This window comes from Candoia aspera, chromosome 2, assembly GCF_035149785.1.
Source record: "Candoia aspera isolate rCanAsp1 chromosome 2, rCanAsp1.hap2, whole genome shotgun sequence".
NCBI lineage: Eukaryota > Metazoa > Chordata > Lepidosauria > Squamata > Boidae > Candoia > Candoia aspera.
This window is the reverse complement of record NC_086154.1, coordinates 113768180-113794786: the sequence shown is the minus strand read 5'-3', so window position 1 is coordinate 113794786 and position 26607 is coordinate 113768180. Positions and strand designations below refer to the sequence as shown.

At 42.2% G+C, this 26607-nt stretch overlaps 2 protein-coding genes across 8 annotated transcripts; one reads left to right on the top strand and one right to left on the bottom strand.

Annotated features, from left to right (window-relative positions):
* Positions 1 to 1837: 1837 nt before the first annotated feature.
* On the bottom strand, positions 1838 to 9525 carry ARL16 (ADP ribosylation factor like GTPase 16). Of its 4 annotated transcripts, XM_063293319.1 has the most exons (5): positions 9342 to 9525; positions 8554 to 8610; positions 6026 to 6139; positions 2175 to 2290; positions 1838 to 2059 (listed from the first exon to the last, which is right to left on the bottom strand). In XM_063293319.1, exons 3-5 carry the CDS (start codon positions 6071 to 6073, stop codon positions 1894 to 1896), a joined length of 330 nt encoding a protein of 109 aa, XP_063149389.1. In that variant the 5' UTR covers positions 6074 to 6139; positions 8554 to 8610; positions 9342 to 9525; the 3' UTR covers positions 1838 to 1893. The 4 variants fall into 4 exon arrangements, with proteins under 4 accessions (XP_063149389.1, XP_063149386.1, XP_063149388.1 ...); XM_063293316.1 differs by lacking the exon at positions 9342 to 9525 and having other exon boundaries at positions 6026 to 6108; positions 8554 to 8679; XM_063293318.1 differs by lacking the exons at positions 8554 to 8610; positions 9342 to 9525 and adding an exon at positions 8158 to 8249 and having other exon boundaries at positions 6026 to 6108.
* A 95-nt stretch (positions 9526 to 9620) lies between these two features.
* On the top strand, positions 9621 to 26225 carry HGS (hepatocyte growth factor-regulated tyrosine kinase substrate). Of its 4 annotated transcripts, none has more exons than XM_063293306.1 (21): positions 9621 to 9738; positions 11188 to 11272; positions 16508 to 16583; positions 16740 to 16832; positions 18511 to 18634; positions 19241 to 19278; positions 19828 to 19896; positions 20048 to 20172; positions 20467 to 20545; positions 20642 to 20740; positions 21500 to 21595; positions 22062 to 22100; positions 22222 to 22365; positions 22716 to 22929; positions 23211 to 23383; positions 23497 to 23637; positions 23739 to 23916; positions 24044 to 24177; positions 24593 to 24721; positions 25085 to 25180; positions 25394 to 26225. In XM_063293306.1, exons 1-21 carry the CDS (start codon positions 9702 to 9704, stop codon positions 25505 to 25507), a joined length of 2283 nt encoding a protein of 760 aa, XP_063149376.1. In that variant the 5' UTR covers positions 9621 to 9701; the 3' UTR covers positions 25508 to 26225. The 4 variants fall into 4 exon arrangements, with proteins under 4 accessions (XP_063149376.1, XP_063149375.1, XP_063149374.1 ...); XM_063293305.1 differs by having other exon boundaries at positions 19226 to 19278; positions 22719 to 22929; XM_063293304.1 differs by having other exon boundaries at positions 19226 to 19278.
* Positions 26226 to 26607: the final 382 nt, after the last annotated feature.

Below are 26607 nucleotides of genomic sequence, written 5' to 3'. Positions count from 1 at the left end.
TTCTACTTTAATAATAAATTAGGAAGTATGCTTTTGAATCAAAGCAAATCTTCAGGAAGCAATATAACAGGACTAATGCCAGCTCTAGGTCTTGGAGGGGAGCAGCCTTTTCTTACCCGCCCTACTTCTTTGCGTATTCCCTGAGCCCAACCTAATTCCTCAGGGAGACTATAATTTATTTTGGCCTGCAAATGAAATACCTTGTAAAGAACAAATTACTAAGACAAAGTTGCTAGTAAATTTCAATACAATAAAAGTAAAGTAATGAGTAATGTACAGAATGGTGCTGTAAGAGTTGCTTAATCATTAACAATAGTTTTTGTTCTGTGAAATATTTATTTCAAATAGATATTTAAATGTCTAATTTGGAGCATTGGGATGAAAACACCAGTGAGAAAAAGTGGCAGCGTTACGTAGAATAGTTCATAGCTTTCAACTGCATTGAGTTCGTAATCAACAGGCTTTTGGTATTAGGAATTCAGTGCAATTCATTAAAGCTCCCATTAATCTGGGTGTTTATGGAGGGTGAATATAGAGGGACACAGCATGTCAAGAGATGGGAGATTCAGCTCTACTGGGTTGAATCCACCCATTTTGTGAGATCAGGAAGAGGATGTCATCTGCAGGTACCCTCTAGTTCTGCCACTTTGTGATTGCCCAGCAGTAAGTACACTGGGTTGGATGTCAGCATTCATTTTGTAAATATTCCTTATTACTTTTAACCCTAGTGTATATTTGGTTTCTCGTAAGCCATTCAGAGACTCTGGAGAGTCTATGAATTGGAATAAATAAATAAATGCATTCAAATAACACAGGCTAGTGGGTCTGATGAAGGCTACAAGAGAATAAAATGGAAAGCTGGGAGGATAAAAGTTTGAAGTGAAAGAGTGACAGAAGAACTGAGGTTTAAATAGAATACATTCAAGATTTATAAGGCGCTCATGTTGTTACATCATAACTTTACAACTTTTAATTGGCTGAAGGAATTATTGAGTCATGCAGAACTTTAGAATTGCTACATTGCATACCCACATAATTCAACTCTTATCTACTGAACCATTCTAGACTTTGTTTTTGGTGGTGCCACATGACTCAGCTAATGTGGTTCACATGATGGTATGAACTCACCAAAAACCTGAATTCCAAGAATATGAGATTGAACAAATCAAAGGAAACACCAGCGTTAACTTATTTCTAATGTATCTCATAGAAAATTAACAGTATACAGTGCAGCAAATACTGGATATGGTATTTAATACAGTAGGTCAGTGTTCCCTCTGTATACTGGTCTGAATGGAATTTCTGGCTGAGGAACGGCACAAATTTCACCATTGGCAAAAGCCATCTGCTAAAGCCCATCATGTTAATGGTGGTTAGGATTGTGAATTTTTGGTCGTCAAAGTTAGGTGATTCTTGTTGTAGAAAATAGTTAAAACTATTGACAACTAAAACAGACAATGCACACAAATTCTTGAAAGTGATTACTCAGGCTTGAGCAATCTGAATTTCTAGTGTGTTATGGAACTGGATTTTGTTCGCCCTGTACTTCCATCAAATCTGGCTTCATGAACCATAAAATAATACAAAGCACAGAAACATATGACTGAAATTAAATTTCATGTTACCTACAAAACCTAATGGGTGCCCCTGTTACAGCCATATTCTATTTGCCATTATTTCATTTATGCAAATACCTAGAGAAAAATGCTGCGCTTACAGTTAGAAGCTACAACGTGTTCCCTTTCAATGCATCTACAGTAGCAGCGATCCAATTTGCCAGTTAAGAGGCAATCCACTGAATAATTTAAATCACGTATTTCATATCTACGCTGCAATGTTGATCCACTGCCTGCAGGAAACAGCTCTGCTTCCTGGCATTACCAGACTCCAACTTTAATCACGCAGGGTGGATTGAAACCACTTCGTTACATCGGATAAGCCCCTGCCATCCCGTGCACTGATCTCGACCACAGTGATAGCCTGTTTGGCACAAGCAATGATATCCTGGATTCGGAGTAACGACTTCATCTCCACTAGGGACATGTAGCATGGTAAGTCACTAGAATCAGAACAGTGAGGGGAAAAAAATAGTTACATACCCATTTCTATCTGTTGAATTGACAAAAGCCACCCATGTAAGTCTTTCATGTGGAAATTCAACTTAATTTTCTTACATTTTGTTGAAAATGAGGAGGACAGGAACTGATGTTAGCTGTTCAGCAGAAAGGAGGGACAGAAGCTGGACACAGGATGAGGAAACCTGGGTAGGATTGGCAGCATCAATCATGTACTGCAGGAGAGAGGGAGCCATATACTTAATGATATTCTGGAGTACTGTATAAGGTGGTTTATTTCACTAGTTTTGTTGCTTGCCATATGTCAAAACTAGAATACATAAAAATTTAGCACAACGTGAATACAAAACATGCATAAATCTTTTCCTGTGCAATTGGAGCCCAATTTTCCCAAAATGTTATACTCCCCCAGACAATAGGATATAAGACTATATGAGTAATAAATATAATATATGCATACCTAGGTATAAAAATCTGTTTAAACAACACATTACATACAGGTTTAGGATTATACTGAGCTTTTCTTACCAAGCTATGCCTCTCCCCAACTGTCAGCCTCATGAGATCTGGCCGAAGGGAGATGCTCCGGGTCCCATTGATTAAGGAGTGCCATCTGGCAGGGCCCAAGGAGCATGTAGTGCTGCCTGCCCTTGGGAGCGCCATTCCTCCCAATATTAGATGAGCCCCAAACCTGCTGGCCTCTGCAGAGCCCTTAACACCTGGCTCTTCTTTCAGGCATGGGGGTTGGGAGGTAGCTGAGCTTCTGAGTTGCATACATTTGTTACAGATTGGTTTATCCTTGGCCATTTTTCATTTTTGCTTTCTGATGTGTTTTTGCTTACTGTATTTTGTTACTGCACCACTGGAAAACCTGAAGGACCAGATTAGCCTGGAGAAAATCTTATCTATGTGGTCATTAAGAGTCAACACTGACTTAATGGCACATAATCAAATTTGTTACTGTATTGATGTTTTCATTGTGTTAGCCACCCAGAGTCAGTTTCTGTGAGATGGGTGACCGTATAAATCTAATAAACAAGCACTCTAGCCCATGCATAAAAGTAGGGCACTTGCTCAGCAACAACAGCCCCAAACAGTAAACATTTACATCTATATATTAAATATATGTTGGCAAAAAACTTTCAGCAGGTTACAATAATAATTGTAATAGAGCACCCATAGCACAGTTATAAATTCAAACTAAATACAATTTTTAAAAAAAATGTATTAAAAATTAAACTGGTCAAGTGAGAGACATAACCAGCAAACAGAAACAATAAATTGCAACAAATCAAACGCCTTCTTGAATAATTCTATTTTCAGTAGTTTCTGAAAGCCTAATAAAGTGGGGGCTGATCAAATTTCAGGGGCAAGATATTCTAGAGCAATTTAATCTGGTTTGGGCTGCACTTTGGAGTTCTGTGGGCCGCATGCAGCCCACGTGTTTAACACCTCTGCTCTAAAGTACCCTGTAGCTGCATACCAACCACATTTTTAATAACCATGCCCCCAAAAGGAAGAATAGAGACACAGTGGTAAGTATCAAGTACAAATGGGTCCAGGGAGAGCCTCTTGAGCCACACCACAGCCTCTTTCAAGGCAGCTGACATTAACTCCTTCAGTGGAGCACTGACCACCTCCCAGATCCAATCTGTTGCCATTCTCCCAGACACCCAAAGGAGCCGAGAGAGACAGGAATGAAGCACATAATTGACCAGGGACAACCACTTTATTAAAGTTCAAAGGCCAGAACCTATTCCAGGAAACATGGCTAGATGGACCACAAATAATCCAGACTTTGATGAATCAGAGCAGCTTTCACAAAAATGCTGGGTTAAACAGTCAAAGGAGCGTTCTGCCTTCCTTTCCCTAAATGTCCTATGCCAGCAATTAGATCAGAGGTCTTTATGGCAGCTATAACTCTTACCACAGTACAGGAATGTGAAAGGAAAAACAATATTGCTTCAGACAAATCTTCCATGCAGACAAATCCAAGTTCCAGGAATCAGAGCTAAGTATATTCTTGTGCCAGTCCAAAGGTCACAGGGAATCAGAAACAGCACACAGTCAGAAAGTCAGATCCAAGAGTGAAAAGTTGCTTGCCAACAGAAATCTGATTCCCAAGCCCATTTTTTATATGATTCAGGCATATCTATTTTCCTGAGTCAAATCTCTTTCTTTTGAGGACCCTCACTGAATGTCTATGTTCTACTCAACTGATATTTCTATGTGTTTGAGGGCTGAGGAATTTTCTTCCTTCTTGGGTCTAGATCAGGTGACTCAGCTTGCTGCTGTGCTTCTGTACCAGGTGGCTGATTACCTGACTGCTCCAGACTTGCAGGCTCATCCTCCAATATGTCCTGTTCTTTCTGAGCTTCATCTGCATATCTGAGAGCCTGCTGGTTCCTAAGTTGCAAGGGCAAAACATGTCAATACTTACTCTCTCCAATTCAAAGCCTGACTCTTCAGGCCAAAACACTCAAAGGGAATTGTCCACCATAACAAGGCTGCTGGATAACAGCCCTCTGATGCAGCAAGGGAGAAGTCATTACACTTTGCCTCCCTTATCATCATGAAGTAGGCTCAAACTTGAGCTCATATCAGTTCTGCATTAGATTTTTGGCTTCCTCCACTGGTGCTCTAGGTGTCTCCTTTACCACTTAATTTTCCAAAGCCTTTGGTGTACCGAGAAGCCAACTGAGATTGGCTAACAGGGTGAGGTAACTAGGGAGCAATTGTGTCTAACTTCTGAGTCACCATCTGCTGCTAGTGGTTAACCAGACATTCAGTGGAATCATCCACAAGTTTGCTGGGAAAACCCCCAAGTGCCACCAGAAAATATCCAGATTCATTAAGAACCTGAGGTGGACTGTTCTATTCGGTCTGTTTGCCCTACTGAGGTCCCAGGTGGCAATTAATGTCATCTGGAGAAAAAAGTGATCTTGCCATGGCAAAGGGCTGATGGAAATGCCTTCCATATCCAGATTATCACACAACTGGTCCAAGACGAAAGTGAGATTTAACTTGTTCCCACCTAAAAGTGTCATGCCAGAGATTACTTGGGGTAAGCCCACGGTTGCCATGAAGGCCATGAACAAATGAGCTCTACTCAAACCAGACCTGAGGGCATGGAAGCTGAAGTCACCCAACTTCAAAAGGCATGGTGACTCCAATATCATGTTGCTACAATCCAATTTAACAAATAAGCATTCATCCCCCTGGGAAGGTGAGAGTCCCTGATCATAGGTAAGGTGTCTATAAAGATTAACATCTTTCCCATTGCCTGCCCAGGCATCAAGGTTGATAAAGGAACTTTAACCCTGAGGGCAGATTTCTGAGAAAGCAGTATCATTGCCCTCTCACAACCAGTTTTGGGGAATAGACATTAGGTCTGCATGCTCATCAAGTTGTGGACAAGAAAAGTTTTACAAGGACTGCATTTCAGCTGACAAATGCATTCCTTGCCGCATGTGCCACTATGCCAGCTAATTATGCTCCCACAGCCTCCAAGAAGCTTTGCAACACTCTAGCCCAGTGAGTAGCTGCTCCACTTCCTCCCTCTTTCTGTCAAGCATCTGCCATTGATCTGCTTACTTGACTTCACTAGATACCATCCTTTTCAATTTACAGTATTGCACTTTATTGCCAGCTCCAACATTCCAGGATAAGCATCAACATAATAGTCCAAGATCTTCAACTCTACCAAAAATAATTCCAAGCAGCATTCTTCCAATCCAACCTAACTCTCCCTTTCAAACAAGCCTTCACCATTTAGCTCCATCTTTCATTCCTCTGCATCTATATAAGCAGAAAAACTGATATGGATAGCTATTCATATAATTAATGGTAGAAGTAGAAAGGCCAAGGCCATAAAATCAGTTATAACCTTGCAAATTTATTATAAAAATAGCGCCCACCAAATTATGCACAATATATAAATGAACACTCACCAGGACAGCATGGCAGTCACTATAGTAACTGGACCAGATAGGACCCATGCATCCTCCTAGCTCCCGAATGGTGATCTTCTTTCCTATTGAGAGATCAGTAAGATTTGTGCCTACCTGCAAAAAGACAATCATGCAACATATACACAGATGTGCAAATGAATTATTTTCTACTGCATAGTACAGTGAATGTGCAAGTATAACATACCATAGATTACATTAGGTTTTATTCCCAAGAATGTGAGCATAGAACAGTAGATACTGTCTTCTACTCTGTCAATTAGGCTACCTACTCTGGGTATAGTATTCCAACTCTCTCAATTGTAATGGGAAAGGGCAAAAGTTGGAATATTTTCCCATAAAAAGCTCTGGTACACAGTATCAAAGTTGTTTTCAGGATCCTCGGGACTACTGGAAGCAACTTGAGTTCTGAGGATCCTAAGGACAATCTTCAGTGCAATGTATCTCATAATTCACTAAAGTGCCAGAAGACCTTCTGCTTTCATTGGGGGTATGTTTTTTGGGATTTAAATATCCAAAAATATCCATGTCACATACATGCCATTGAGCTATGACTAACATTTCCTCAGGCACTTAGCTTTTCCAAGACTTTGGAAAAAGTGGAAGTTGAAAAATGGCAAGTTAGGAGGGAACATGATAATAATTCAGCAACATATAGTGGATACTATTGGGAATACATAAGAATGATAAGCCACAGGTGGAAGCACACTATATCAACACAAACTACAAATATAATGGAAGGAAAATCATAACAAATGAATAGAGGGTAGCAAGGTTTGTCCCAGAACAATCTTGAGGGCCACCTACTGGCTTTGGTTCCACAAGGAAAACCTGCTTTGAAAGAGTCTACAAATATGCATGGACATGATGATTAGCAGTTACAATACAATAGTGACAAGTATAAAATGACAGCTACAGCAGCAAAAAAAAAAAGTTTGCAAATTCTTTAGAACTATCTGTAATCCTGCAGTATTATGATGTACAATGTGATTTGAGCTTCATTTAAGTCCTGTCAGTAGATAGAGAGATTCTGGTTAAAAAAAACACACAAAATGGTATAGTGTATCATGTCTACTGAACACACTAAGCCAACATTCACTATCTTTGTTGGAATATTTGTAAAGATTTAGTAATTGATGGTACTTCCTTTAGCAGTGATAACTTCAACCAAATGTTTTCTGTATCTGTTAATCTTGTCATTGGCTTGGAGGTATTTTGGCCCATCTCTCTTTAAAGATATGCTTCAACTCGTTGATATTTGGGCTTACAAAAACAGGTGATGCCACAATATTTCAACTGAGTTAACATCAGGGCTTTAACTTGGCTATTCCAAAACTCACATTTTTTTCTCCTTCAGCCATTTTGTTGTAGATTTATATGTATTTAGGACCATTGCTTTGTTGCATGATCCACATTCGTTCATTTGCCTCAGTTCATGGACAGATACCCTGCCATTCTCTTGTTGAATTTGCTGATATTGCCCAAAATTCACTGTTATTTCAAAAACAACCCTTTTTCTGAATCCACAGAGATCTCTTTGAGCTCATAATTCACTTCTGCAAACCTATGTCATGGAGGACAAAGGAGGTAGCCAACTTTTATTTAATTGAGGAGGGTGTCTCAAACTCACACCTGATTGTCATCACATTAATAGGAACATCTAATTCAACTTACTTCTTTAAGAGAGCTGATTATCCTATTATCCTGTGTTGGAGGTATATTATCCTATACCTCCAACACAGATATTAAAAACTGACTCAACTAAAAAGACATGAAGTTTTGAGTATTGTTAGTTGGTATAGTGGTTAAGGCACCAGGCTAGAAACCGGGAGATCATGAGTCCTAGTCTTGCCTTAGGCACGAAGCCAGCTGGATGACTTTGGGCAGTCATTCTCTCAGTCCTAGGAAGAAGAAGGCAATGGCAAACCACTTCTGAAAATCTTGCCAAGAAAACTGCAGGGACTAGTCCAGGTAGTTGCCAGGAGTTGACATGAAGACACAAAAAAAGAGCTTTCTCTATTATTTATTGAAAAATACATAGAAATCTAAGCATACAGTATATCCTACACTGTACCAACTATTAATTTACTAGCATAGCAAAATATATTCAATACCTAAGCAGCACTCTATGGCCACTCCCTGTGCAGTCTGTGGAGTCTGACCCACAATACTCTGCTGGCCAGCTTTTCAGCCATCAGACAGGAAAAGAGCCTGATGCAGAGGGCATATACTTCACTCTTGCCATACAATAATCAGAAAAGGGGAGGGAAAGGTAGAAAAGGCTGTATAAGGGCATGTGTATACATGTGAGAGACTGAATGTAAGGATGGATGTACATGCATGTCCTAACCCCATTCTCCAGTGCCTCATATACTGTACCTACCAGCTCCAACTATTTATGTAGGCTCAATTCTAAAAGCCAATCAACCTTGATCTATTCAAGCAATGGTGGTCAAAGAATTATTTTCACTGGGACAAAACTAGTCAACCAAAAATAATAAAAGCCATACCGTTGGCAATGTAGCTGGTGGCTCTCCAAGGTCCTTGGCACCATCTCTGGAGCTCAGCTGTATCAGCCATTAAGGAAGATGGTAGGAAAGAATAACATGCAATGCAAGAACACAGGTAGGATTGAAATAGTTATTCCAGAATAGCCATCCCCAAACCAATACTCGCAGATGTCTTCAACAATGTGTTCCATTGCCCATGCTGGCTGGGAATTATGGAATTATTTATCAAAGATGATTATATGGAAGACAGCAAGCTACAACTAGGAAAGTCTGCTCAAGAACAAGATCCTCTCAACAGAGCAAGGTTTGAAGGTTCTATGTCAAAAACCTATCTTCCAAATACTAAGCAGGCCCTTTTTAATTCAGTGTCAGCCCCAGGATTCTTGCAAGAGAGACCAAACTCATTATAAATTCTTCTGGGCCAAAGGGTGCGTTTTAACTATTTAGTATTGTGTTGTATGTTGCACTTCAAAAAGTAATGGATGAGGATAGAACAAAACCCATATTCCAAGCCATTCCTTTTACATTTAAACTTCATTAAAATTAAATATAGCCAATGCGTTTTCAGCACCGTCATAAATTTAACGAAACGCCCTCCTCAGCCCCATTTAAAACCATGGTTTAGTAACCACTTTCGGAGATCTCTGAAGGCCATCCGGAGCCTGGGGCCTCAGTCTGTGCATCGCCGCCCTGCCAGAAAGGCAAGACGCACCCACCTCCTTAGCCGAAGCGTCTCCTTGCTTCTTTCCTTTTCCCTTCCTCACCAGTCCCTGTTCGACTACCTCTACCTTTGACCCACGGGCCCCCGCTTCCCCCTCCTTCGTCGGGACCCTCGGATATTCTGCAGCCGCTTCACCAGCAGGGTCTTTCCCACCCCCGAAGCTCCGAGAAGCAGGTACAGACAAGCACAGCTTCCCGCCATTCCCATAGCAACCAAGGCCGACTGTTCGGTCGCCCCGTTCTCCGCAAGCATTCATTGGTTCGGAGCGACAGTTTACTTCATTCACGCTTCACCCAATCGCTAAGGCTTGCCGTCGGAAAGCCCGCCTCTCCGCTGACGGGAAGCCGGAAGCAGGGCCTAAATTGCGGAGACGGTTTGAGGCGGAAGAGCAGTGGTCGGTCCAGCCTGGTCTTGAGCGGGGACCACAATGGGGCGAGGCGGTGGCACCTTCGAGCGTCTTTTAGGTATTGAGGGGGGAAGGGAGCCTTGGCCTAATCCTGCCCCAGAACTTCGGCCTTCATTTTAATGCTCGCTCGAGGAGCGGAGCTGGGTTTCCTTGTTTTCCTTCGACCTCCCTTTCTGCGGGGCTTGTGCAAATGCCCTCTGTAAATCCCGTCTTCCTTTTTTGAGATCTCCCTTTGCATCTGAAAACCACTCAGGCTTTTGAAGCGTTTTCCTTTCGTGCCCTTTTCTTCCCCATCCATCCCCGCTCCTTATATTGATTTCCCTGTATTTACTCGTAGGATCATTGTCCTCGCTCCACAAACTGCTAGGCTGAACTTTATCGACAAAGAGGTCGACTGCGGTGATTAACACTGTGATACAGCCTAGTGTCACATGATGGGGTTGCAGAATGGCAGTATTATTTCCTCTATTTTCCTTTGTGTAAATAGGAGGGGGGTGTTTTTTGACTAGTTTGATCCATCGTGAATATATGGTGATACAAATGTATCAATTAAAAAAAATCTCATTTGTTTCACATGTGTTTGTAATTGTACAATGCTGCTGACCTCATCATTGTCCTAAAATCAAGTTTTGCAAGGTAACAAGGTGACTAACTATGTACCGGGAAATAACACAGCAAGGCCTGACTGAATCAAGGACAAACATGATGTTTCATTAGGGCGAATATCAGTGGAAAGAAAATCTGTATCACCTGCCATTGACTGTCAACAAATTAACAGATATTTTTGGGGTGATGGAAGGGAAGACAATTAATGATCAGCTTTTCATTGCCATTTATATATAGTGCACTACTTGAATTTGGAGGGTTAGAATATACCAGAATATACCATGCCAAAATATACCCAAATCTCTTTTAAGAAATTTATGACAGCGGAGAAACGAAAAGGTGAGAGGGTGATATGCACAAAGATTAAATATGTACAAAAGCAGTTACATATAATTAGGATTTATTTTAGATGAATGTAAAAAAGATTTGATACCAAAGTTTTTTATGACAGAAGGAAGTTTGGAGGAAGAATTGGAAAGAAGAGAAAGAGATAGTAATAACAAAGGCTACCTCTCTTGAAGAGGTTATAACCTAAACTTTTTAGTGATGGAGATTCTGGAGTGCCCTGATAAAAGAAGTCTACCTGTTGGGAATGATAAAGATGAAGTCATTTAAAGAAGTAGCAGATATCTGGGCAACTGACAAATGGTGTGGTTGGAGGAGCAAATGTCATGGTTAGGATCAGGTTCTACTGCCAAGAGGTCAGTTTTGCTGAGAGAAACTCTTTATAAATGCTTGATAATAGCATACAGTAAATAACTGTAGACATGTTCATGATCTGATGTTCTCATTTCCAGTAATTCCTGTCAGAAAAAAGTTCCTTTGTCCATCTGTTCTCTCACAGAAAATACAAATTTTAATTTGTGCCTGAATGGCTAATTGTTATTTCAATATCTTGCAGATAAGGCCACAAGTCAGCTTCTGCTGGAGACAGACTGGGAATCTATTCTACAAATCTGTGATATGATTCGTCAGGGAGATACCCAGTAAGCGCTGAACTCTATGCTATCTTTTCATTTCTCTACTTTGTCAAGCGCTTTATTGACAAAAGAGGCATTCTGCTTTTTCTCATTTTTTTCTTGTTGCAACTAAACTTTGTGGACAGTTAAGCAAAGTATGTGTGGAAGGAAGCATGCTGCTGAACAGGGATTTTAACCTGTTGTTGTTTATTCGTTTAGTCGCTTCCGACTCTTCGTGACTTCATGGACCAGCCCACGCCAGAGCTTCCTGTCGGTCGTCAACATCCCCAGCTCCCCCAGGGACGAGTCCGTCACCTCTAGAATATCATCCATCCATCTTGCCCTTGGTCGGCCCCTCTTCCTTTTGCCTTCCACTCTCCCTAGCATCAGCATCTTCTCCAGGGTGTCCTGTCTTCTCATTATGTGGCCAAAGTATTTCAGTTTTGCCTTTAATATCATTCCCTCAAGTGAGCAGTCTGGCTTTATTTCCTGGAGGATGGACTGGTTTGATCTTCTTGCAGTCCAAGGCACTCTCAGAATTTTCCTCCAACACCACAGTTCAAAAGCATCGATCTTCCTTCGCTCAGCCTTCCTTATGGTCCAGCTCTCGCAGCCATATGTTACTACAGGGAACACCATTGCTTTAACTATGCGGGCCTTTGTTGTCAGTGTGATGTCTCTGCTCTTAACTATTTTATCGAGATTTGTCATTGCTCTTCTCCCAAGGATTAAGCGTCTTCTGATTTCCTGACTGCAGTCAGCATCTGCAGTAATCTTTGCACCTAGGAATACAAAGTCTTTCACTGCTTCTACATTTTCTCCCTCTATTTGCCAGTTATCAATCAAGCTGGTTGCCATAATCTTGGTTTTTTTGAGGTTTAGCTGCAAGCCAGCTTTTGCACTTTCTTCTTTCACCTTCATCATAAGGCTCCTCAGTTCCTCTTCACTTTCAGCCATCAAAGTGGTATCATCTGCATATCTGAGATTGTTAATGTTTCTTCCAGAGATTTTAACTCCAGCCTTGGATTCCTCAAGACCAGCTTGTCGCATGATGTGTTCTGCATACAAGTTGAATAGGTAGGGTGAGAGTATACAGCCCTGCCGTACTCCTTTCCCAATCTTAAACCAGTCCGTTGTTCCGTGGTCTGTTCTTACTGTTGCTACTTGGTTGTTATACAGATTCTTCAGGAGGCAGACAAGATGACTTGGTATCCCCATACCACTAAGAACTTGCCACAATTTGTTATGGTCCACACAGTCAAAGGCTTTAGAATAGTCAATAAAACAGAAATAGATGTTTTTCTGAAACTCCCTGGCTTTTTCCATTATCCAGCGGATATTGGCAATTTGGTCTCTAGTTCCTCTGCCTTTTCTAAACCCAGCCTGTACATCTGGCAATTCTCGCTCCATGAACTGCTGAAGTCTACCTTGCAGGATCTTGAGCATTACCTTACTGGCATGTGAAATGAGTGCCACTGTTCGATAGTTTGAACATTCTTTAGTGTTTCCCTTTTTTGGTATGGGGATATAAGTTGATTTTTTCCAATCTGATGGCCATTCTTGTGTTTTCCAAATTTGCTGGCATATAGCATGCATTACCTTGACAGCATCATCTTGCAAGATTTTGAACAGTTCAGCTGGGATGCCGTCTTCTCCTGCTGCCTTGTTATTAGCAATGCTTCTTAAGGCCCACTCAACCTCACTCTTCAGGATGTCTGGCTCTAGCTCACTGACCACACCGTCAAAGCTATCCCCGATATTCTTATCCTTCCTATACAGGTCTTCTGTATATTCTTGCCACCTTTTCTTGATCTCTTCTTCTTCTGTTAGGTCCTTGCCATCTTTGTTTTTGATCATACCCATTTTTGCCTGGAATTTACCTCCAATGTTTCTAATTTTCTGGAAGAGGTCTCTTGTCCTTCCTATTCTATTGTCTTCTTCCACTTCCGCGCATTGCTTGTTTAAAAATAATTCCTTATCTCTTCTGGCTAACCTCTGGAATTTTGCATTTAATTGGGCATATCTCCCCCTATCGCTGTTGCCTTTTGCTTTCCTTCTTTCTTGGGCTACTTCTAGTGTCTCAGCAGACAGCCATTTTGCCTTCTTGGTTTTCTCTTTCTTTGGGATGTATTTTGTTGCCGCCTCCTGAACAATGCTGCCAACTTCTGTCCAGAGTTCTTCCGGGACCCTATCTACTAAGTCCAGTCCCTTAAATCTATTCTTCACCTCCACTGCATATTCCTGAGGAATATTCGTGAGGTCATATCTAGCTGATCTGTGGGTCTTCCCTAATCTCTTTAGTCTGATCCTAAATTGTGCAAGAAGTAGTTCATGGTCTGAACTACAGTCAGCTCCAGGCCTAGTTTTTACCGACTGTACAGATGTCCGCCACCTTTGGCTGCAAAGGATGTAATCAATCTGATTTAATTTTGTGGACAGTTAAGCAAAGTATGTGTGGAAGGAAGCATGCTGCTGAACAGGGATTTTAACCTATCCATACTCAAACCCAGCATTTTAGGTATTGGCTACACTGTGTCTCTAAAGAACTAGTTGTTCCATAAACACTCTTAGGCCATTCAAATAAACCATCGACTAGCATACGGCTGCATGATGTGAGACCTCAGGGCTATGTATAACTCCCCAAATCCTTGGCAGCCTCTAGATTGTTGATAAATTGTAATTTTTAGTATAACAGAAGGAGAAAAATATTAAATACCTAGGGAACAATCATGTCAATGTTATTGTAATGTTAATGTTAATTAATATTAGTTTCATTAGTTTTAATTATAATTAATTTAGGCTTTGTCCTGGGTCCTGCTCACTTTTTGGAGTGTGGGCTTTAGGATACTATTCAAAAGCTAAGTGCTGCCATCATTCAAAAAGGGTGCAAAGCCCTAGATTAGTAAATACAGTAGATTGTTTGCTACCCTCCAGATATCATGGACTTCAGCTCCCATCACCCCCAACTAGCATGACTAATATCAATTAGTCACTACAGGATTATTATCCAGTACATAAAAATTAAGAAAAATCCTTCCAGCTCAGGCCATAGATCTGATTAATGCACTCTCTGTGTTGCACTGTCCAATCAGATGCATTCTGGAATCTCACAAGCAGGATTTGAAGTTGGTAGCCTTTCTCCATTATTACTCCCTAGCAACTGATATATAAGATATGCTGTCTTTGATTCTGGAGATAGATTATAATTGTAGGCATCTTGTACAATCCGAAGTGACACAAAATGTGCATTGTGATGTCATGGCACAAATCCTAGGCTTTTGTACTTTCATCCCAATGTTGTACACAAGTATGTAAGTCATGTGGTTTGTGTCACAGGTTTTGCCCCCTCTCCCCATCTCTCTCTTGTAAATACCTATAAATATAGCCATCAACATGAATAGCCATTAATATCCCTAACCTCCATGAATTTGAATCTTGCTACTCCTGTTTCGAGAGCCAGTTTGGTGTAGTGGTTAAGGCAAACCAAGAGACTGTGAGTTCTAGTCCTGCCTTGGGCACAAAGCCAGCTGGGTGACCTTGGGCCAGCCCCTCTCAGCCCTAGGAAGGAGGGAAGGGCAAGCCTTGCCAAGAAAACTGCAGGGACTTGTCCAGGCGGTCTTGGAGCATCAGACACGATTGAACGGATAAAAAAAAAATTCTGTTTTAAAATAATTTAAATAGTGGTCAGTGTCTACTGACAGTGAATTCCATAGTTTAATTATGTGTTGTGTGAATAAGATCGTTTTCTCATTTAGATTCAGTGGATAACTCTGCATTCTAATACTGTGTGTGAGAGAAAAGATCTTTTCTCCTATCCATGTTTTCCCTTATATGCATGATTATATCATACCCTCTTTTTATCTGCTTTGTCAACTAAGAAGCATTCAATACTGTTTTTTGTTTTGCTCATTGCTGCATATTTTACAGCTCTGCAATGTTCTTTTTGAGATATAACTAAAAGTTCATGCAGCATTTGAAGTGCAGTTGTAAAATTGATTTATATTAATTTATTTTGCTGGCAGTTTTTATTTTTAATCAATTACCTAACTATTTCTAGGAAGTTCCAGAACAGAACTTGGTTGCTACTTGGGACTAAGCTTATAGTTGGTTACATTCTGGTTGGCTCTTTGAACCGTTATTCTAGGACATAGTTGTTTAGGGTATTTGTAAATGTCTCCGTGTCAGAACGTGTGTTTTCTTAGTCTATGGCATAATGCACTGTCATAATACAATTTTTTTTGGTTTTGTCTTGGCATATTATGGGAATCTAGCAATTGTGGTTTGCAAACCAAGATTTATAAAACCTCTATATGTTGTGAGAATCCAGTGAATTGTGACTTACTGCATTTGATAAACCACATTTAAAACTATGTCAGTGTGAGGAAAAGTAAATAATGGGTGATTATTATTACCTTTTAAGGATGTCTCTGGGCTGTTTGTAACTGGCATATATAATTTTTGTAACCTTGGGCTGTTTGTAACTGGCATATATGTTAACCTGCTCCAGGACCTGGATGGCTTAGTATCTGGAAGATGTTTTATTAGCTACTATACTTTTTCTTTAGTCAGAAAGGAATGTTTTAAGTCAGTAAGACACACAATCTCACGTTGGTTTATAGGGGATTTTAAAGTACAGCAACATCTCAGAGTTATTCATCAACCACATAACTCTTACAGCTAAAGATTACATCTCATATCCTAGAAATAACCTGGCCTATACTGAAGAGGCCTATACAGGAGAATGCTTTCATGGGCTTCTAGTTCTCAGGGACTCAAGAGTAGCTGTGTCAACCCTCATACAAGATAAGACTTATGCAATATTTGTACGCCTTGTTGAAGTTCTAAGTATTCTGCTTCTGTGATTCACAAGGGAGGGATATATAGAAAAGAAAGGAGAAGACAAGAAGGGACTGGAGATGTTTCCAAATATTTTCTAGAACTGCTAAAACTGACACTTATAAGAAAAAGAAATTTTCTTCATCATAAAGCAGTTTCTGAGTTTACATAGGAAAATTACTGATGTACAGAATATGGAATACCTTTAGATTAAATAAGTTTGATTAATGAAGAGGGCCATTATTTTAACATTACTTAAGGGATCTCGGGGGCTTATACTTTAGCGCACAGCCTCCTTCATCAAGTGTTTGCATTTTGTAGGTGATTATATTATGTTTCATGGGAGAAAAGATGTTGGGTGGCTTGGGCGATCCTTGCCCTTGTCCAGACTGAGCTGGTGTTCCCTTTTTCCCTGTGATTTCCCAGGGCTAAATATGCTGTGAGTGCAATAAAGAAGAAAGTCAATGACAAGAACCCTCATGTGGCTCTCTATGCACTAGAGGTAAACACAAGTGCAGTCACACTCCCTGGTGAGTAGGGAGGTTTTCTTCATTTGGGCCCACGTTGTATGCATTTATTCTAGAGAAGATCCAGACTGCTTGCTGTGGAGTCTCAGAACTTTATCCAGGAACTAACTTTCGTGTATTTTTTCATGCAGGTCTTAGAATCTGTAGTGAAGAACTGTGGTCAGACAGTCCATGATGAGGTAGCTAACAAGCAGACCATGGAGGAATTGAAGGAATTGTTGAAGGTAATAGTGCTTAGGCCATTTCTCTTCATGGTAAGGGACAAGGAGTACTTTGGGAGAAGTTGTAGCATCCTTCGTATAGAAAGCCATCTCTGACAGATTTCAGCAATCTCTGTTTAGACCAAATGAACTCTCTATATGTAAGCTTGAACAGCTCGAAGAAATTACAGTAATTAGAAAAAAAGAGAAGCTCGAGAAATGTCTGCTATTGGAAGGCAAAGAAACAGCTAAACTAGGGAAAAGCCTTATAATGGAGTGAGGTGGAATAGATTGACCTTGCTGTTGCTTTTTCTCCTTGAATTTTTGTATTACTATTACATGACAAAAATATTACATATGACCTTATGTTAAAGAAGGCAACACAGAACAAATGCCAGACTTCTAAAATTGTTATTTAAAAAATCTGTTTTGGGCATTATAAAATTTAATGATCTTACTAATGTGGTGTGTGTGTGTGTGTGTAAATAAATATATGCACATACACACACCCTATCATATTTTAATTAGCGTAGAATAGTTTTAGAGCACAGTCATTTCCATGTCCATGCATGTATTTGTGTATCAAGGATTTCAGCTTGAATAGTTGTGCTTACTTATATCAATATATGTGCTATTGATACTTTCATTGCTTGAATACACTCTCTACTGAGCCATTTTCTTGCTTATTATCATATTTTCTAATGTCTGGATTTTTTATCTACTAATGCCAAATAAAGAGAACACTTTCAGTGCTTCCACGATATTTCTAAAAAATCTGTGGAGGAAAATGAATATTGGACAACCTTGCTGGTCTTGTACCCTGATTTTCTTGTTCTTTAAAATAATATATAGATTTAATGTGTACTTATTTACATATAATAGTGCTCCTGTAGCTGAGTGGTGGAACACATCTTTTTTCTGGAAGAACACCCCAGATTAAAATCCTGATCTCTCTGTTTGCACCTTAGAGTAACACAGCTCTCCTCCCACAGTACCCATTATTATTGTTGTTATCTTTGTAGTTCTCTCTCTGGAGGACATTGGAACTAGCATGTACATTAACCTGGGAAAGGATCTTGTCCAAAAAAATGGAAAGTCTTTATATATGTGCTGGATAGACTTGAGCACCTCCATATGTTCTTTCAGAGGCAGGATAACTCTGTAGGGGTAATTCTATTTAGATTTTGTTCCCATGCTCCTCCTCGCCTCATTTCAGCCTCATTCCATCAATTGTTCTCGATGGAAGCAGTATGCTATTATGCAAGGTGAGAATGTGCTTGGGTCTGCATTGTCAGTAATACAGAGGTAACCCTAACGTTCAGGGAAGAGTGTTTTTATACAACAAGAGCCTTGCTGTACCTTTGACTTTATTTTTTTAGCTTGTTGCCACAGGAAGAGCCTTAAAAAAATTTATATGTTTGTGAGGTAAGAACAGTCATTTGTATACCAAAACACATCTTAAAATCAGATGTACAGTTTTTCTTCAGCAAGAATAAATTTTAGGAAGAAATCATTTTTGGTCCCTAGTCCATAGTACATGATTGTACAAGCAATGACTAAAGGAAGGAAATAGTTGAGTTTAGTTTTTGATGTTCTGTGGGATGATGCATCACGTATCATTGTCATAACTCAAATAATGAAGATTATGGGCTCAGTACCACCAGGTACAGTGCCTGACCTTGACCCTTCCTATTATCTGCAGAGACAAGTTGAGGCAAACGTTCGCAACAAGATCCTGTACCTGATCCAGGCATGGGCCCATGCCTTCCGCAATGAGCCCAAATACAAGGTGGTCCAGGATACTTACCAGATCATGAAGGTAGAAGGTGAGGAGACAAGCAGCTTTCCATTGTGGTATTAAGGCCATTTGTGTGGGTGGTGTATCTGCAGCTGGGAATTTGGAGAAAGAATCAGAACTTTCCTTTTTTCTGAAAATCACCTCATGGAGTTACTGACACTATTGAGGTGCTGGTGGCAATTCTCGTTTCTGTTTTTCAAATACTGATCATAGCCATTTCACTTCTTGGGCCTATCTTAGTCTTCAGATTCTGGAGCCAACCAGATACATTGGGTTTCAAATCCTGTAATTTTTAGCCCCTCCAACTCCATGATTCTGATCATAGTGACAGTCAAAATAAACCTATGCTCAGTTGTAACACTGTGGCAGTAATGGGATTTGGTGGGTCAAGTGATCAATTGGAGTGATTCTGGAGAGCTCTTGAAACTAAATTTTGCCCTGGAGCCCCCTATCTTTAGTGGGAAAGAAAGAGGGTTCAGGGTAGATAGCTTTGCCCACATGAGGCAGAGCATAGGGAAGCATGTGGACAGTTGATCATGCCCATCGTGCAGTCCTCAGCCCAATACCCAGGCCCCAAGGTTTGGCATGCAGTGGCATGACAGTGTTAATCTACCTACAGGTCATGTTTTTCCAGAATTCAAGGAGAGTGATGCGATGTTCGCCGCAGAAAGGGTAAGTATCCCAGCTGGGAAAGCGACTCACCTCATTTGGGGAAATAATTTGGACTTTTCTGTAGTAATTACATTTTGAATGTGCAGTATACATTTGCTTTCTCTCTGTTTTGGTACTGTTCTAATGCTGAGAATTTGGGATGAATCAATCGCCAGCGTAACTGCTGGTTGAGACGGGTGATAAAACCCAGCCTCTCCTATTTTTTTACTATCTACATTCAGACTCTGAAGTTGTTGCAAGATAATTTTCCTAATCCCTTTCTTCTCCCCTCATTACTTCACATCTGTAAGTGTTGTGTCATTGCAGTTATATTCACACAGATTGAAAAATAGCTAATGTTTTTTTCAGTGCCTTCAACTTGTAAGTCAACAAAAAGATTACTTCACACTGAGCTTTTACTGTCCATTTACGACGCATTATGCATTTCCTCTATCTGTAATGCACTCTAGCATAGCAGTACCCTTGGAAATCTTTGAACATTTAGGACCACTTCAAGGTGTTATAGTGGCCTTTTTGGTACTCATAATTGCTGTGTTTCTGTGCGGCTAGGCTCCTGATTGGGTAGATGCAGAAGAATGCCACCGGTGCCGAGTCCAGTTTGGGGTGATGACTCGCAAGGTGAGCACTACCAGCATCCTCTGATCCATGCTGAATGTGACAGAGTTTGGTCAGGGATATCAGGAGGGAACAGGAGCATTGGCTTTAAGACTTATGTTTTCCTACCAGATGTTTGTCTGGGATAATCCTGATGGTTCTGGTGTGTTCACAGCATCACTGTCGGGCATGTGGGCAGATCTTCTGTGGAAAGTGCTCATCCAAGTATTCCACCATTCCCAAGTTTGGCATAGAGAAGGAAGTACGAGTATGCGAGCCTTGCTATGAGCATCTCAACAAGTAAGAGCTTAGCTATGGAAGAGGCTGCTGTACTGACATTCCAGAAACAATGGCTATGTTGGCATCTCTTCTTTCTGTATGTGTGAATTCTGAGGTGTGGGATTTATTTCTATAAAAATGAGTGTTCCAGCCTACCTTCTGTCCTACAGAATGCAGTTTCCAGAAAAATCACTAACTGGGTCATTACGGATTATAGTGCAGCTGTTGCTGGGCCCCTCTGCTTCCTCTCCCCAGTCAGCTTAGCAAGAGGCTAGTTCAGCAGCAGTCATGACCTTGGCCTTTCCACCCATGCAGGAAGGCAGAAGGGAAAGGATCTGCTAACACAGAACTTCCTCCGGAATACCTGACCAGCCCTCTTTCACAGCAGTCCCAGGTGAGCCCTTGGCTGGGTTAGGTAGCTACTCATCTTTAATCTCATTGGCTAGTTCCACACTTTAGGTACAGTGACTGCTGTTTATTCTGCCCATAGCTGCCCCCAAAGCGTGATGAAACTGCCCTACAGGAGGAGGAGGAGCTGCAGCTGGCAATTGCGCTTTCCCAGTCTGAGGCAGAGGAAAAGGAGAGGATGGTTTGTGTCTCGATCACGATTGCTATAAGTTCCCGTAACTAATTTCCATTAGCTGTCATAACTAACGATCCTCTGGATTCCTCGTGCTTGGCCGCTTTGGGCTATTAGAAGAGTTCTTGTAGCTCCGTCTTCTACATAATCAGGTGTTAGCTTTCTCCTGTGGCAGCCTGATGTCCGGTGGTGAGAAATTTATGCTGATGTCAAACCACTCTTGCCTCTAAGCCGAAGGAAGCCCCTTAATGACCAGGTAGAGGTTTGTCTGATAGTCTCTCTCACCTAATCTGCCCTTTGGAAATGATCCAGAAATTGAGTTCCTCCAGACTTACAAATTTGTGTTGCATTCAGATCACTACACTGTCATCGTTCATGTTCTGGTATCTAGTTATCACCACAGGTGTACTGTATCTTAAGGAGATACCCTGACGCATAAGGTGTGGTAGTTCTGACCATCACAAGGATGCTTAAGGCTTCCTCATGAGGCTGTGTAATAATCCAGATATGAAGGGGGAAATGTGACAGGGAGTGTGCAGGGGCACTTAGTTTTGCATGTTGCTGACTTCTTAAAAACGTCGTGTCTTGGTCTCCCTGGTCTTGTGTGCAATCCCAGGGAAAGACAAGGTTGATTTAAGGAGGCGTCAGAGGATGCTCTGAATTAACTTTTCCCCCCTCTCTGTGCTACATCTCTCACGCTGATAGGCAGCAAAGGGTAGATGAGGGTGTTATTCTTACATCCTTCTCAATCTTCCGTTTCCTCTACAGAGACAGAAAAGCACATATTCTACCTATCCCAAGGCTGAACCCACACCAGTCACCTCTTCAGCACCCCCAGGCAGCACCCTCTATTCCTCTCCTGTGGTAAGAGTGCAGCCTTTGGCAGAGGAGAGCCAGCAGAAAAAGCTGCTTGGCCCATGTGGGCTAAATATATTTAATTGTCATTTTTGTAATTGTTTTAATTGGTTGGTTGTTGTATGCCACCCAGAGTCATGTTTGTGAGATGGACAGCTATATAAACCTGATCAATCAGTCAATCCCAGGAATCAATCTCAGAGCCCTCTGTGGCTCTTAAGGCACTTCATTTCTCATTTACCAGGAAAATTCAATAGTATCTTGATCAGTGTGATGAAGGACGTTTGGAGGATGAAAATAAGAATTGGTGTTTCCTCTCATCTGCCTTGTTTGAGCAACTGCTTTGCCAGTCTACTCTAAAGGTTAAATGAGAAGGTGTTCGATACTTATTTCTAGAGGATGATTTAGATGGTAGGATGTTTTCGTGATGTTAATCTTAACTAAGAATAACGAATTGCGTGTCTGTCTTTTTCAGAACTCCTCTGCACCCCTAGCAGAGGACATGGATCCCGAGGTGAGACTCCAACCTTTTCAAGCTAATGGGGAGCTGGTCTGAATGAGATCTGACAATCAGTTGCTGGTTTGAGTGATGGAGTGACAATAGGTTGCTTTCATTTCTCAATGTTTCTTGGCAGTTGGCTCGGTACCTGAATCGCAACTATTGGGAAAAGAAGCAGGAGGAAGTGCGCAAGAGCCCCACCCCTTCAGCCCCACTGTCTATGGGGGAGCCAGCAACCCAGGCTACTGAAGCCCCACCTGCCCCACTCAGTGTGGTGGAGGTAGGAACAAACCCCTTCTTCGTTAGTAAAGTGTCACTCTCTAAGCATCAGTTGGACTCAGCCATGTCAGTGTGGGGTTTGGGGGATATTTATTTACGAAGTGGGAATAGCAGTGTTAAAGGAAAGTTTAAGAGGGGGCACTAGGCTTTCTTTTTGGGAGTTGTGAGTTTCTGTTTCACAGCAGGTGCATCTATTGTGGTGTGGGGTGTCTGTGTGGACAAACAGGCAGTGGGAGGAGAGTAGCTGTCTTGGAGAACCAAATTCACTTTTAATGAAGCAGTGCCAGGATCCTAGGGTGGGAGGAGGCAGAAGCTGGGACCTCTGGTCAGCGGCTTCCCATCTCTCCCCAGCAGCAATATCAGAACGGGGAGACAGATGAAAGCCATGAGCAGTTTCTCAAAGCTCTGCAGAATGCCGTCACCACCTTTGTCAACCGTATGAAGAGCAACCACCTGCGGGGGCGGAGCATTACCAACGATTCGGCAGTGCTGTCTGTCTTCCAGTCCATCAACAGCATGCACCCCCAGCTTTTGGAGCTACTCAACCAGTTGGATGAGCGCCGCTGTATGTTATCAGATGTCCAGTACCTGACATGATTGAAAGTAGCAGTTTTAGGGTTCCCTCACCCCTGTTGGACCTTAGCAACCTAAGTGACTCCCTTGTATAGTTTTGGAACCGTCTGAACTACTACGACGGCTACTTTTAGATTGGGTACAGGAGGAAGACAGTCTGGTCCTTCCCACTCCTTCTGACAGTTCCACTTCTGCTTCCCTCTTAAGAGTTTTGGGGAGGTGTGACTGCAGCTGGGGCAGTGATGAGACTCCAGTCTTGTCCTTCCTCCACAGTATATTATGAGGGACTTCAAGATAAGCTTGCCCAGATCCGGGACGCACGGGGAGCCCTAAACGCCCTGCGAGAAGAGCACAGAGAAAAGCTGCGCCGAGCTGCAGAAGAGGCAGAGCGTCAACGTCAGATCCAGCTAGCACAAAAACTTGAGATCATGCGGCAGAAGAAGCAGGTGGGGCTCGGACCATGGTGTCCCAACTATGGTTGGAGCAAAGATTCAGATTTTCCACCTTAAAGCATGATGGCCACAGTGTCTGATACATCCTGTGCTGTTCCAACCATTAGGAATATCTGGAGATGCAACGGCAGTTAGCTATCCAGCGCCTTCAGGAGCAGGAAAAGGAACGCCAGTTACGGTTGGAGCAGCAGAAGCAAACAATCCAGATGAGGGCACAAATGCCTGCTTTCTCCTTGCCATATGCTCAGGTATTTGAGTGGAAGGAGACGGGAGAGGCCAAGAATTCCTTTTGCCCTTCCTTTCCCTGCCTGTAGAGTGTGCAGGAGCTAATCTTGCTTTCTTCATTTAGCTGCAAGCCATGCCTCCTGCCAGCGGAGTGATCTACCAACCATCCGGCCCCACGAGCTTCCCAGGCACCTTCAGCCCAGCAAGCTCTGTGGAGGGCTCACCCATGCACACAGTCTACATGAGCCAGCCCACCCAGGGCAGTACCGGGCCGTACACTGCGATGCCTGTGGCAGGAACAGGTAACAGTGAGAAGTCAAGAGAGAGAAAATGAGTGGGTGTGGATTTAGCCCAGTCCTCTACTGATAGGCTATAAAGCTCAATTGAGAAGGATGTCCTTCATCTCGTGTGTGTGTGTGTGTGTTTCAGATCCTGGTATGGTGAGCACCTACATGTACTCCACAGGCAATAATAGTGCACAGGCAACTCCACAGGGACAGGCAGTGCCCACCACAAATCCTGCCTATTCTTCCTATCAGCCTACACCTACTCAGGGCTATCAGGTAAGTTTGATCATCTTGAGCACACCCTGCTCCCCTCGGTCAGGAGACTAGATCCTAGCATTATATTGGCTGTGTGAAGACTTATCAGCCAGTGTGGCACACCGGTTGAATTAGGTCTGGGAAAACCCACATTTAGATCCCTATTCAGACTGAAGCTCACAGGGTGCTCTAGGGCTGATCAAGTCCTCAGCTTAGTTAGGGAGGATTAATTGGGAGGATTAAATAAGGGACAGCTTGACATATGCTGTCTTTGTTTCCTTGTGGAAAAAACAGGCTTTGCCAGCTTTCTAGAAGCAAAATGCATCATGTTTTGTTTGTCTGTCAAAGCTTGTCTAGACTTTCTTTGGAAATCTCTGGGTATCCAAATTTTCTGTGTAGGTGCCATCTTGGTCCACCTGTCTTCTTTACCTTGCAGAACGCAGCAGCCCCTTCCCAAACACAGACGATCCCTGCCATGACACAAGCGGCTCCCCAGTCTGGGGGTGCTATGGGTTACATGGGCAGTCAGTCAGTGTCAATGGGGTACCAGCCCTACAACATGCAGGTGAGGAAGTTGTTTTAATTACTGTGCTGTTTCCTTTGCAGCAGGCACAAGGGGGAAGTGGAGAGGCTCTGCTTATTTCCTTTGATGAATCTCTTGCTACATCATTGCTACACCATTGCGGTTTCTTTGTGCTGTTCCCTCAGTGGGGAGAGGAGAGGAGAGCTGAGCCCTTGGTGTTGCATAATGTCCCAGTCTGTCTGTCTGTAAATGAATGAAAGGGCCATCAGCAGAAAGAGTTACAGGGGGATATGTAGTTGCATTTTCATGGAAGTAAGAAAGCTCATTGCTAAGGTCCAAGTGGCTGCATTTCAAGAAGGGGCCACTTGTTCTGGTGCAAAGCCTGACACCCTCTTTTTCTGCTAGAACCTTATGCCAACCCTCCCTGGCCAGGAATCAGGTCTGAGTAGCCTGCCACCCCAGCAGCCTTATCTGTCAGGACAACAGCCTATGTATCAACAGGTAACTCTTTGACCAAATTTTCAGGGTAATCTTTTTCCCCCCTGACTAAATACTAATGATAATGCTTGAATTCCTTCACCTTATTGGCTGTAGGATAATGGCCCTTTACCAACCATTGGGCTAAGGGAGCAAGTGCTGCTAACCCTTTCCTATAGTAATTTCACTGGAAGAAGTGTGCTCTCCCTGTGCTAACTTCCATTTATCTTCTTGCAGATGGCACCGCCTGGAGGGCCTCCCCAACAACAGCCTCCTCCCCAGCAGACTCCCCCCCAGGTGCAGCAGACACAAGGGGGAAGTGGAGAGGCTCAGCTTATTTCCTTTGACTAATCTGTTGGTTTACAAGGAAAGGGAGGGGTGGGTTTCTAAAACATTGTAAAACTATCATTTGTTGGTCACTGCTGTACTTGCTACACCATTGCTGTTCCTTTGTGCTGTTCCCTCAGTGGGGAGAGGAGAGCTGAGCCCTTGGTGTTGGGTAATGTCCCACTGTCTGTCTGTAATTTCCCATTTCACCCTGTCTAAAATGCTGCTAGGATCAAGAATCTGTAACATCCTATATGCTATTACTCAGCTGTGGAGAGATAGCGACCCACAGCCCGACTCACCTAGCCTTTCATTAGTTGGATGACCGAGCTTAGCTCTCAAGCAGTCACTGTTATGTGCACCATTCAGGAAACTGTTCTCTTGTGAGAAAAACAGCATTTAAGCATGCTCCAAAGCCAGAATTTGAGATCCAGTGTATGGCATGGCCCTGAGCCTGCATTCTCTTTCTCAGTGGTCATATCTAGCCAAGCAAGTGACCTTCACTCTGCCCAGCACACTTAATCCCTTTCCTCCCTAAGTTCTGACACCCCTCCACCACTTCCCTCCATGTCTTCTGAGAATCCAATCTTGAACCCAGCCTACCCCAGTCCGGTATGTCTTTTCAGTCTCCATCCCATCCAACCTATCTGTCCTTACTGCTTTTGAAGATTTGTGTCTCATACTTAGTGGCTGGTGTAGACAGAATGGAATCAGTGACAATAAACATAAGTATTTAAAACTTTCCCAGTCTCTGCTTCTTTTTAAGCCCTGTGTTGGTGTTTTAGCCTCTGCATGAATGAGCATTCTACCTAATGTGTCACTCGGCTGTGATCACTGAGGTGGTCCATCAATACAGGAGGCATGCTGTGTTCTAGGATGCAGGGAATTTTCACCCATTTATAAATCGAAGAATCAGTAGAAGTATCTTTTTTTATATCCAAGTTTTAAAATCAATTAGATCCTACTTCATGCCACATTGGGTGGAGGTGGTACCATCAGTCAATGTGAAGATTTACATTTGGAGAATGGCCTTTGTTTTTGGAAGGAGGGGACGCATTGGTATCCCCTAGCAGTGTTTATTTGGTCTTAGCCTAAAGCTAGCCCTGACTCTGAATCTTTTTTAA